This window comes from Oryctolagus cuniculus, chromosome 16, assembly GCF_051225735.1.
Source record: "Oryctolagus cuniculus isolate XC-2025 breed Fujian yellow rabbit chromosome 16, ASM5122573v1, whole genome shotgun sequence".
Lineage (NCBI taxonomy): Eukaryota > Metazoa > Chordata > Mammalia > Lagomorpha > Leporidae > Oryctolagus > Oryctolagus cuniculus.
In genome coordinates, this window is record NC_142882.1 from 84,304,392 (window position 1) to 84,318,035 (window position 13,644).

A 13,644-nucleotide genomic window follows, 5' to 3' on the forward strand; every position below is an offset into this window, starting at 1 on the left:
CAGCCCTTAGAAAAATTTTTAAGGATAAATTTTTGGAAAATTGAATACCAAATACTTGAAAACAGTACTTCATATTGTATTGTTTAGCTTTGGCAGTTCATTTTTAAGTTTGCATTAAAATGTACAACATGATTGATTTTTCTAGAATAATATAAGTGTGCTTTAAAAAGTTTGTGAGAAATTTATATTTAAAAATGTATGAATTTGAATCCCCTGGTATGTTTCTAACTCTACTGTTTGAGGTAAATCAGCTTGAGCATGTCCCAAATTGCACATCTCTTCCCTCTCTTATTCCCACTCTTATATTTAACAGCGATCACTTTTCAGTTAAGTTTCAGTACTTAAGAAGAATTGTGTATTGATTACAGTATTCAACCAAAAGTATTAAGTAGAACAAACAAAAAAAAATACTAAGAGGGATAACATATTAAGCTGCTCATCAACAGTCAGGGTGAGGGCTGATCAAGTCACCGTTTCTCATAGTATTCATTTCACTTTAACAGGTTTCCTTTTTGGTGCTCAGTTAGTTGTCACCTATCAAGGAGAACAAGTGGTATTTGTCCCTTTGGGATTGGCTTATTTCACTCAACATAATGTTTTCCAAATTCCTAACAGGGATCAATCAGTAGAGTTAGAAACATACCAGGGGATTCGAATTCAATCCTATCAAGGTGGCATGTACCAATGCCATCTCACTAGTCCCAGTGATCAATTTCTGTTCACAATTGATCGTAATGATAGGACTAAGAACCAAAGGGATCACATAAACAAGAATAGTGTCTGCAAATACTAGCTGACAGAATAAAAAAGGGAGAGAATGGTCCAACATGGGAAGTGAGATACACAGCAGAACCATAGAATGGCAAATGTCCTAACAGCACTCCGGCCTCATAATCAGCCCTTAAGGCATGTGGATCCGGCTGAAATGCCCATGAGAGTATTTCAGGCATGGAAAGCCAAGACACTCTGGGGGGAAAAAAAACCTAAGTGAAAGATCTCCACGAGTGAGATCCCAGTGGAAAGAATGGGTCATCAAAGAAGGAGGTACCTTTCTCTGAAGGGAGGAAGGAGAGAACTTCCACTTAGACCATGGCCTTGTCTAAAAATGATCAGAGTCAGTGAACTCAGGGGGCTTCCATAGCCTTGGCAGCTCATGACAAGAGCCTAGGGTGATTACTGATGCCATAAACAAGAGTGTCAATTTGTTAAGTGAACAACAGGAGTCACTGTGCACTTACTCCTCATGTAGGATCTTTGTCCTTAGTGTGCTGTACATTGAGATTTAATGCTATAACTAGTACTCAAACAGTATTTTTCACTTTATGTTTCTGTGTGGGAGCAAACTGTTGAAATCTTTACTTAATGTATGCTAAACTGATCTTCTGTATATAAAGAAAATCGAAAATGAATCTTGATATGAATGGAAGGGGAGAGGGAGTGGATAAGGGGAAGGTTGGGGGTGGGAGGGACGTTATGGGGTGGAAGCCATTGTAATCCATAAGCTGTACTTTGGAAATTTATATTCATTAAATAAAAATTAAAAAAAAATAAAATTCTTTTTTATTTTTTTATTTTTTAACTTTTATTTAATGAATATAAATTTCCAAAGTACAATTTATGGATTACAATGGCTTCCCCCACATACCGTCCCTCCCACCCACTACCCTCCCCTTTCCCACTCCCTCTCCCCTTCCATTCACATCAAGATTCATTTTCGATTATCTTAATATACAGAAGATCAGCTTAGTATACATTAAGTAAGGATTTCAACAGTTTGCTCCCACACAGAAACATAAAGTGAAAAATAATAGATGATTTTTTTTAAATGATGATGAAATCAGATCAGACCTATTGTCATGTTTAATCCCAGTGAGAGGCAAGTTGGGAGTTGATAATTTCTTTTCTTTTTTTTTTTTTTTTACAGAGGATCAGTTTAGTATACATTAAGTAAAGATTTCAACAGTTTGCACCCCCTTAGAAATTAAAAAAATTTAAAAAAAAAACAGACCAATAACCAAAATGGAGATTGAATCAGAAAAAAAAAAAAAAAAGGTATGAATTTTGGGCTGGTGCCATGGCTCACTTGGTTAGTCCTCCACCTGCGGCACTGGCATCCCATATGGGTGCCAGGTTCTAGTCCCAGTTGCTCTTCTTCCAGTCCAGCTCTCTGCTGTGGCCCGGGAGTGCAGTGGAGCATGGCCCAAGTGCTTGGGTGCCTGTACTTGCATGGGAGACCAGGAGGAAGCACCTGGCTCCTGGCTTCAGATCAGCTCAGCGCTGGCTGTAGCAGTCATTTGGGGAGTGAACCAACGTAAGGAAGACCTTTCTCTCTGTTTCTCTCTCTCACTGTCTATAGCTCTACCTGTCAAATTAAAAAAAGTATGAATTTCAAAATTTTGATACCAAGGTAAACTTAATTTTTAATTCCATGTGTTCCATGAAGGTTTCGAAGTATACTTTAATTTATCATCATCAATTGGGGGACAGGATTATTATTGAGGGGGACAGCTCTTTCAAGCCAAGAAGTAGAGTAGTCGTAATATAATCTCTGCAATGTGATATTATAAATAGTGAGAAAAAATACAGCACAGACAGTACTGGGTCCATTGTACCTGCTTAAGAAATGGAATGCATAAATCAAAGATTGAAATCTTAGAATTTTGTAGGTAAAAAGGAGACCAGTCATTATTTGGTGCAAACACTGTCATTTGCAGATGGAGGAACCACACCCAGCACATTGAAGAAATGTGGCCTCGTTGGGTCTGTTTGCTGATTGGCAGAGCTGAGGTCCTTGTATTATTTTTTTCCCCACTCTACTAATGGTTTGCAAATTCTGTCTCAAGTGGAAGCAAGTCTGAGACATTTTCACTTGGTCTTTGTTTTCCTGTGGTTTGCTTTGGTGTGCTAGGCAGGTCAGCTCTTCAGGGTGGAAGTGTGACAGAGCCATGTGAGGAGGCTGGGGACCCTGTAGTCATCTCTATCACCTGCAGTAAGCCCACCACACTGGAGGCCCCAGCTGGGCACAATGCTAAAGGGACAGGGCATCCAGCAGGCCTCTGGAACCCTTTGCTTCCAAGGGCCATTTGGATATTTATATCATAGTTCTCAGGTCATATGAAGTTACCAGCTTAAAAAACTTAGCATGGGACTCCAAATCCCATTAAGTTGGCAGGTACCAATGCCATCTTAATAGTTAAAGTGATCAGTTTAAGTTCATAACTGATCATGAAATAGGATTAAGTGTCAAAGGGATCACATAAGACCAGGGTCTGCTAATTATAACTGATAGAATTAAAAAGGAGAGAACGATCCAACATGGGAAGCAGGACACACAGCGGACTCATAGAATGACAAATGTCCTAAACAACACTCTGACCTCAGAATCAACCCTTAAGGCAGTCAGATCTGGCTAAAAAGCCCATGAGAGCATTTCAGGCATGGAAAGCCAAGACACTGTGGCAAAAAAAATGATCTATATGAAGGATCTCTGTGAGAGAGATCCCAGTGGAGAGAACAGGCCATCAAAGAAAGAGGTACCTTTCTCTGAAGGGAGGAGAGAACTTGCACTTTGACTATGGCCTTGTCTAAATAAGGTCAGAGTTTGTGAAGTCAAGAGGCTTCCATATCCTTGGCAGCTCATGACAAGAGCCTCGGGTGATCACTGACATCATAAATAAGAGCGTCAAGTGTTAAACCAACAACAGGAGTCACTGTGCACTTGCTCCCCGTGTAGGACCTCTGTCCTTAATGTGTTGTACTATGAGAATTAACAGTAAAACTAGTCTCCAAACAGTCCTTTATACTTTGTGTGTTTGTGTGGGTGCAAACTGTTGAAATCCTTACTTAGTGTAGAGTTGATCATCTGTATATAAATATAATTACAAATGAATCTTAATGAAGCATGGGATGCCGGCATGGCAGACGGTGGCTTCACCTGCTGCAACACGACGCTGTCCCCTGCATACAGATTCTTCCCAGTGGCCTCTGTGGTTCCCCGTGGCCCTGTCAGTTCCATTACTATTGCATGCTCAATGCAGTGGGCTAGCACTGGCCACTTTTCTATTGCTAGAACACCTCAGTCGTCTTCTTGGAGACCAGGAACAGTCCAAGGTCTGGGCAGTTTGGCCTGCCCCAACCCTCGTTATCAGTTGCTGGTTATCGTACAATTTCCGCTCGGAAAGGCCTTTTGTCCCCAGGCTATCTCAGAGTCACCATAGCATATGGGTTCTGTTTACTTTCCAAGAGTTATTACTATAAAGTTAGATTGTTGGCTTGTGGATTTACTTTGTAGTTACAGGCTCTGGAATGGGGAGAAACAGCATAGGTTTAAGAGAGAGAAAAAAATTCCTGGACAGAATTGTTCTAGGTGGATCAGCAATGTTAGCTTGCCATATGAGGTCTGGGGCCTGAAAGTGAAAGAATTTTCTGCTTGACCTGAAACCCAGCGTGATCAGAAATGGTGGCTCTTGGTCCAGGTTGTCTCTGTGGTGCCCCATGGAAGATGCTTTCTAAAGCACCCTTTTAGTGTAATCTCAGTTTACTAGTTAGGATCTCACAGTGTGTGCATGCCACATGCTCTTAACTCATAGCTTCCCTAAGTGCTGAGTAGGTAACGTTACCAGGCATTCTTAGGCTTGTGGGGCACATGAAAATGCAGCATGCCGTGAGCCTCCTGTGGTGTGGGGCGTTCAGGCAGTGGTGCTGGGCACAGTCTCAGGGTCAGCCCCTATTAAGTCGTGGTTGACCTTTCCAAGCAGTGTAGCCTTCTCTCTCTGTCTCTCTTTGTAATCTCATAATTTGTGAGAATTTACAGGCAAAACAGGAGAATAATTGGGCGGGGTATTTTGATAGTCTGGCATGGGTGGTGGCTCTGTGCAACTCTGTAAATCTTTAGGACAAACCTGGCTTCTGGCAGAGGAGCCGAGTGCTGGGGACGCAAAGATAAAGAGCATAGTCCAGCTTTCTTGGCACTCACGTCATTGGGGGTGGGAAGAGGAGATAGATACAACAGACAATTAGACTTTGTCTTCTAGCCTTGAAATCGTTGATTGAATCATGTGTTGGTCACGGTGGGAATCTGTGACAAGGTGTCAGTTTGCTAGGATATGCTGTCGTATGTATGCTCATTTTCAGAAGATTTCCTAGGAGAAAACTCATTGTCAAGGGCATTCCAGGTAAATCAGAGAGAGCAAGAGGGAAGAAAGTCAGTAGAATAGTTCGGAGCATCAAAGACCCCTTGGTGTACTTCCAGTTGGGAATCCAGGCAGATGGGGATTCTGGTTGAGGTGAGGGAGTGACGTGAGAGAGGCGGGAAAGGTATGAAGACCCAGTGTGCAAAAAGCCTCCTTTTTTTTTTTTTTAATGTAACAGCATCATTTCATTTTTTAGTTCCTCTTCAGCTAATGTAGCAGAAACCCCATCTGAGTTCCTTCAGGGTGGTCCACCTTTGTGTGGAGATGTGTCTGGGAGGCCAGCAGGGTCCAGGTCAGCATCCATTCTGTGCCCGCGTCCCCTGAAATGCTCTTGTCCTTTGTCCTTGGAGCATTGGGATCATTCTGTGTCTCTTTTAAGTGCCAGGAGACTCCGGGAAGCCGTCCTGAGGCCACCTGCTAAGCTCACTGTGTAGTCATTCATTGCTTTTCAGCCATCTACTTCAGGAAGAAGAGACAGGGCTCATCTTCCCTGGGCTGTCCAGAGCCCATACTGTCCTCTGTTCTCACCCGAAACTCTTCTCAGCATGCAGAAGGTATTTGTTGGTCTAAAAGGGTGGAACTCAGTCTGATGAAACTGAAGAGAATATTTTCTCTGCTGGGTTCCCTCTGCAACGCTGAAGGGCGTAAGCTTCAGGAGCACACAAGCCAAGAAGAAAGTTGCACACTCCTTTTTTTCTTTTTTCCTTTCATATTTCAGCAGCCCTCCTTGGAGATTGCGTAGTGCCCTGGCTGCTGGAATGAGGAGAAAGATGTGGGAATGAAGAATGTATCTGTAAACAGTTGGTTGCTGTTTCAAAAACATTTCATCATGTGTATGGTGGCAGGATTGCGAAGGGACCTGCATGACTGGGGTGGATCTTGGACTTTGCCCTTTATGCAGTTGTTGAGGATCAAGCATGGAAGCGCCAGGATTCCATTGTTGTTCCCACAGATAAAATCTGGCGACCACGTGAAGACCTGATTGCAGTAGAAAGGCAGTGAGCAGATTCTTGTTGCTATTCAGGGAGAGATAATGAGACCTGAACCCCAGCATTCCTGAGGGAAGAGATGATGTGAATGGCTCCGGGTGTAGATTTGTGAGTCACTGAGGCTAAGAGGCCGGCTCAGGTCCTCCTGGGAGTGTAGGTGAAATCCTAGGAAACAGCAGCGGGTAGCGAGAGGGAGACCGGATGGCACCAGGCACCAGCGAGCGAGACTGAGGGAAGAGGCAGTATTGGAAGAATCAGGAGGGTGATGTTCTGGAAGCCAAAACACAGAGAGTAGCCAGGGGCCCAAGCAAGCGTTTCATTAACATAAATGCTCTGCACAGCTTCTCCATACTGATAATTTCACTGTCAGAGCTGCATAGCCCACGGAGTTTCTGATTCTTCCCACTGAAAGACACTTTTAATTCCATTTTAATTCATTTTTCTATGGACTTTTAGTGTACCCTTGCATGATCTCTAGGGTCCTTTCTGCTCAAAAGTTTGGATTCTATGGAAACATTTATTTTTTTTTAATATTTATGTATTTATTTGAAAGAGTTACCCAGAGCAGAGGCAGAGAGAGAGGTCTTCAATCCGATGGTTCACTCCCCAGTTGGCCACAATGGGCAGAGCTGCGTCGATCCGAAGCTGGGAGCCAGGAGCTTCTTGGGTCTCCCACGTGGGTGCAGGGACCCAAGGACTTGGGCCACATTCTGCTGCTTTCCCAGGCCATAGCAGCGAGCTGGATCGCAGGTGAAGCAGCCGGACACAAACCATGCTCGTATAGGATGCTGGTATTGCAGGTGGTGACTTTACTTTCTACACTACAACACTAACCTCATTTTCCTGTGAACTTTCTGAAGTACACATACATGTGATTTAGTTACAAACATAATGGAGCCAATTTTGACTTGAACTTAATTTTCTACTTTTTGAAATGTAACAAAATGACAGTAGACTTAAAAGCCACCTTTGCCCAAAAAGTAGGTGTTTAAGTTCTCTTGGTTTCTGCTTTTTGGAGGTGAGAAAATTGGACAGGTTGAGCATTTGTAATTTGAAAACCCCAAAATTGAAATGCTGCTAAATCTGAAACTTTTTGAATATGAACACACCACTCAAAAGTTTCAGATTTTGGATCTTTGAATTCCAGATTCTCAACTAGCAAAGTTCATGCAGACATTCCAAAATTCAAAAAACTCTGAAATCTGAAATATTTCCAGTGCCAAGCATTTTGAATAAAGGATATTTAGCTCATAGTAGCAATGAGGAGAAAACAGATACTTAGACTTGAAATTTGATCTTAATTTGGTGGCAGTACATTCCAGTGACAGTTAATAGTATCAAGAAATTAATTCCTTGACTAGAAAGGGAAGAAAATGCATAATGAGAGATTTTCTAAAATTAATTTGGAGAAAAACTCACTTCACCAGGTGAGAGTCAATATTCTATCGTGTTTTTTAAAAATGTGGAGAGAAGAAATTGGTGCCTGCTTTGCTGTGTCTCTGCATGGCTTCCTTTTCTGCCATGTCCCTCAGTGTGGTTTCCCCAGAGTTCAGTGCATGTCTGGCTGTTTTGTCCTTTTATGACCTCCTGTCCTTACCCTCCAATCCTCTGAGTTTAGCTGTGCTCTCTAGTGAGTGACTCCTAAGCCTCTGAACACAAGCTGTCTCCAGAACTAGACAGCCGTAGTGTGAATACTTGGCATTTTCAGGTAAATATCCCAGGCACTACACAATGAAGGTGTTCAGGATAAGACTAACAATCTCCCCTCATCTGAGCAGACCAGCTGTCTGCACTGACTTCTTATCTCTCTACCATGATACCACCGTTCTTCAGATACTTAACGCTTGAGGTCTGGACTGTTCTTTATTGTCTTTCTCTTCTGGTATCCCATCAGTTGCTAACCTCTGCAATTTCTTCCTCTATGAATCTTATGAGTTATTTGCTTCTTTGCTCACATAGATCCTTGTCCCTGCATCATTGCAGTTGTTCAAGTCCCTTGGTCTCTCGTTATTCCAGTTAATTTTATACATTGCTGGCAGCTAAGTCTGCTGAGACCATGCAGCTCATTATATCCTGGCTGCAAACCACCAAATGACTGCTTGTCGGTTTCCGTATCCCATACTTGCAGGGCCCAGACCATCCTTCCAGCCATCTGTCCACCTCCACATCCATAACCAGGCCAAACATGCTGTAGACTTTTGTCCATGTTGTTCACTTTGCGAAAAGTACATTTCCTCCCCTTTCCCACACCTGTCAAGGTCAGACTCATGACAGCTCTGCCCTCTCATGTTGGAACGTGACTGCAGACTGTAGGCTTGAAAGTGTGCCACCCCTGTGATCACATAGTCCTGACTGTGGCAGTTCATCCTGTAAAACTGTTACTATACATACGTATCTGCCATGAGGGCTCTTCATAAACACTCATGGAAATGTGTATTATGAAAAAGCTATGCATGGGGGCCGGTGCTGTGGCACAGCAGATTAACGCCCTGGCCTGAAGCGCTGGCATCCCATATGGGCGCTGGTTCTAGTCCTGGCTGCTCCACTTCCCATCCAGCTCTCTGCTATGGCCTGGGAAAGCAGTAGAGGATGGCCCGAGTCCTTGCGCCCCTGCACCCACGTGGGAGACCTGGAAGAAACCCCTGGCTCCTGGCTTCAGATCGGCATCTGGCTTCTGGCTTCAGCATCTCTTGCTGTTGTGGCCATTTGGGGAGTGAGCCAACAGGTGGAAGATCTCTTTCTCTCTGTAACTCTTTCAAATAAATAAAATAAATTAAAAAAAGAAAAAGCTATGCGTGGATTACATAATTTTTATACCAAAATAAACTAAAAATTGTATTTGCTATTTAAAAAAACTTCCAAATTTAGTTTTTTAAATTTTATTTACTTTTATTTGAAAAGCAAATACACAGATCTTCCATCTGCTAGGTCATACTCCAGATGCCTACAAAAGCCATGGCTGAGCCAGGCTGAAGCCAGGAGCCTGGAACTCAATTTAGGTCTCCTTTGTGCGTGGTAGGGACCCAAGTATTTGAGCCATTGTCTGCGGCCTCCTAGGGTGTGCAGGAAGCTGGATTGGAAGCAGAGAAACCAGGATTCGAATTAGACATGCCAGTATTGGATGGAGGTGTCCCAAGCAATGACTTAATTACTTTGCCACACGCCCTCACCTCCATGAACTTTTTGAAGTACCCTTGTATGTGTAAGATTATTTTAATGCAGTAGTGCTTATAAGATACTAGAAATAACAACGAAATGCAAGTTTAAAAAATTAGATGACACATACAGATATGTTAACATAGAAAATTGGCCACTAAATGTATATTGTGATTTAAAAAAAAGTAGGTATATATATATTTGTGTGTCTATCCATGTGGACATAAAAGAAAATGTGAAAACATGTACGTAAAGATTTGAACAGTTATTTGTGTGGGGGGAATTTGCGAGGAACTTTTACAAATTACTTTGTCCAAAAATGTTACTACTTTGCTAATAATGGGTGATAAGCTTACTGGTGTTTATTATACGATTATTTGTGGTTGATATTTAAAAGAAATAAAAATGGATTTTATGAGGTTAGTGTTAGAATTTAAATGTATCTTAATGTTAAGTATTTATCAGGACAGGGATGCTGTAAGACTGGTGTTCCATAAAATACTTTCATTCAAGGGCGAGAACATTTCCCCTGACAGACGACTTGGTTCTTAAGTGTGAGTTTCTGTTGCACATAAGCGTCCTTGAATTCGCTGTGTGAGGTTGCACACAGCCAGCAGGGAAGTGTTGGGATGAGTACCGTGCTGCAAACACAAAATCAAAACAGTCAGTTGGACCTGTGTTGCACGAAGTGAGTGTCATTCTTCTTTATATGCTTTTTTAATGCATACCAAGAGACGTAAATGGTGTATGTTCATTCTAGGTAACATCAGCGCCTCTGAGATCTACAAACATCTGGAGGAAGAAATGACCACGTAATTAGACCTTTTTTTATTCTGCTAAGCTTTTCTCCATCAATCTAGTTGTAGCAATGTTTAAAATTACACATAAGCACAGTGAAACCTCACCAGTTTGTTTTCCAAAAGGATACAGCATAGAATTTTTTAATGGAAAGAACTGCTGTATAAGATATACTAAAGTTAAAGTTAAGCCTAAGTGAGACTTATATGTGTGTTGGCAAATACATAGTACTCCACATGGAGGAAACGGAGTTGTTTAAAGTGACCTTTAACATGTCATTGAATTAAAGTGGCTTTGTAATTATTAATTTGCTTTTTGAATGTTTTCAGTCCTGAAAAGATCAGCCTCCAATAATTTCTTTAACTTGGTATCTAATTTTTCTTTTAAATTTTTATTGATTTTCATTTTATTTGAAAGAGAGAGAGACACATAGATAGAGATCTTCCATCTGCTGATTCACTTTCCAAATACCTGCAACAGCCTAGGCTGAGGACAGACTGAAGCCAAGAACCGGAAACTTAATCCAGGTCTCTCACATTGGTGACAGGGACTGGAGAACTTGAACTACTGCTGCCACCTCCCAGGGTGTGCATTAGCAGGAAACTGGATCAGAAGCGAAGCTGAGACGTGAACCTAGGCACTCTGATAGTGATGTAGGCATCCCAAATTATGTCTTGACTACTGTGCTCAAGGCCCTCCCTAGAATACAATTTTAAATAATGACATAAAACATCCAGAATAAATATAGTCGCTTTAAATGTAACTTACTTCAGAAGCTTTTTGTTAATGATTTACCTGTGCTGTAGAGCTCCCCAGAAAAGCATGTGACAGGTGCCAAATATGTGAATTGGTGTGTGTGGTTCTACACTATCCCATACACAGTCTGAGAGAGTTGAAGAGAATGGAGGGGCCGACACTGTGGCGTAGTGGGTAAAGCTGCTGCCTGCAGTGCCAGGATCCCATATGGGTGCTGGTTCAAGTCCCAGCCGCTCCACTTCCAATCCAGCTCTCTTCTATGGCCTGGGAAAGCAGAAGATGGCCCAAGTCCTTGGGCCCCTGCACCTGCATGGGAGACCCACAGAAAGCTCCTGGCTTCGGATTGTTGCAGCTCCAGCCATTGGGGCCATCTAGGGAGTGAATAAGCAAATGGAAGACCTCTCTATCTCTGACTGTCTGTCTGCCTCTGCTCTCTATAATTCTGCCTTTCAAATAAATAAATAAATCTTTAAAAATAAGAATGGAGACAGGCACTTGGAAGATGAGAAGCAGATGCCTCCAGATACTCCTGTGAAGAGGCATTATTTGGGGGGAAATTTATTTTGTTTTGGGGGAAATCAAAAAGAATTTGTTTTGAGTCTGCATACACAGATGGTTGTTAAAAATGAATTACTGATTCTCAAAGCATGAATTACACATATTAAATGGGATTTCCTTTTAATTATCTCTTGGTATATCGATAACACTTGGGTAATAATTATGGAGTTATCTATTAACTAAACTTAGTTTTCCAATTAATGTCTCTTCTGACAAATATTTTATATATTACAAGGTGTAACATGGGGGAACTTTTGTTTACCAAGGTTCCTGGTGGGTTGAGCACCAAATGGTGAGAGACTACATGCCACGTAGCCATTTTATAGTTTCTGCATGGTTCAAACACACATTTTTATTTGAAGATGGCAAGTAATGAGTTTTTTAAATTTGTTTATTTATTTGAACGTCAGAGTTACACAGAGAGAGGAAAGGCAGAGAGAGAGAGAGATCTTCCATCTGATGGTTTATTCCCCAATTGACCACAATGCCCAGAGCTGTGCTGATCCAAAGCCAGGAGCTTCTTCCTGGTCTCCCGCGTGAGTGCAGGGGCCCAAGGACTTGGGCCATCTTTTACTGTTTTCCCAGGCCATAGCAGAGAGCTGGATCGGAAGTGAAGCAACCAGGACTAGAACCGGCGCCCATATGGGATGCTGGTGCTTCAGGCCAGGGCGTTAACTTGCTGTGCCACAGTACCAGCCCAGTAATGAGTTTTAAAACTAGGGATGTTGGAATTCTGTATTTCATTTAAGAAAGTTTACCTTTACAAGTTAATTGTTTAAAGAAGCATGAGAGTTCTTGTTTTCCTTTTTTAATATGAAGATTCAACAGAGGAGCATTAACTCAACATTTCTAGATGATCACAGGTTTGGTTTTGGAAGTTGCATATGTCTTATTGTTAAAATAGTTTATATTTAATGATCTGCTATTTTAGGATAGTTCATGGTGGCCAGTTGGGCAGATGATATGAAAATTGTATTTTTAGGGGCCAGCGCTGTGGCTTACTTGGTTAATCCTCCGCCTGCGGCTCCAGCATCTCATATGGGCGCCGGTTTCTAGTCCCGGCTGCTCCTCTTCCAGTCTAGCTCTCTGCTGTGGCCTGGGAGGGCAGTGGAGGATGGCCCGGGTGCTTGGGCCCCTGCACCTGCATGGGAGATCAGGAGAAAGCACCTGGCTCCTGGCTTCGGATCGGCGTAGCTCCAGCTGGCGGCCATTTGGGGAGTGAACCAATGGAGGGAAGACCTTACTCTCTGTCTTTATCTCTCACTGTCTATAACTCTACCTGTCAAAAAAAATTTAAAAAAAAAGAAAATTGTATTTTTAATTATCTCTTAACATCCAACCCCTGCTGGCTCAATAAACCAAAAGGCCAGTAGACTTTTTCTCTTTTGGTTCTACTTTATGACAGGTTATTTCCATCTCTCAGAGAGCAGAGACCACTCTACAGAGCTCTTCAGCTGGTGATGATGAAAGTAGGTGACAACAGTGATGGGTCTTAGCTGGTGCCAGGATGCCACAGGCCCCTACACTGTCTTGTGCACTCACTGGAGTTCTCAGTGGGCTTACTGTGTGCCAGCCACTGACCTAAGTGTATTTCATATATTACTGCATTATTATTCTTTTTTTTTTGACAGGCAGTTAGACAGTGAGAGAGAGAGACACAGAGAGAAAGGTCTTCCTTCCATTGGTTCACCCCCCAAATGGCCGCTACGGCCAGCGCTGCGCCAATCCGAAGCCAGGAGCCAGGTGCTTCTCCTGGTATCCCATGCGGGTGCAGGGCCTAAGCACTTGGGCCATGCTCCACTGCCCTCCTGGGCCACAGCAGAGAGCTGGACTGAAAGAGGAGCAACGGGGACTAGAACCCTGTGGTGCTGGCACCACAAGCAGAGGATTAGCCAAGTGAGCCACGGCGCCAGCCTACATTATTATTCTTATCTCCATTTACCATGGGAAAACTGATGCTTGGAAAAATTAAGCAGCTTAGAAAGTTTGACTGTGGTCACACAGCAGTTAAATGAAGAGGTGGGATTTCAACTGAAGCAGAAACTGTTCTTTCCCATTCCACTGTTGTCACAGACATAGTTGGATGCTTACCACCAGCTCTCCTTGCTGCAAGGAGAGTTTATTGTTAAGGATGGTGATTTACACAGAAAACTGAAAAAAGCAAGGATGAGTGGTCTGTTTGGGAAACGTGTCTG

General features: G+C 42.6%; 1 protein-coding gene across 2 annotated transcripts in view; it reads left to right on the forward strand.

Moving 5' to 3' along the window:
- The window catches only part of ABCB1 (ATP binding cassette subfamily B member 1), a 199,871-nt gene that overhangs the window by 122,089 nt on the left and 64,138 nt on the right, over nucleotides 1–13,644 (forward strand). For both annotated transcript variants that reach the window (XM_008261791.5, NM_001082159.1), the window contains 1 exon segment: nucleotides 10,098–10,149. In XM_008261791.5, coding sequence (XP_008260013.3) covers nucleotides 10,098–10,149 — 52 coding nt within the window.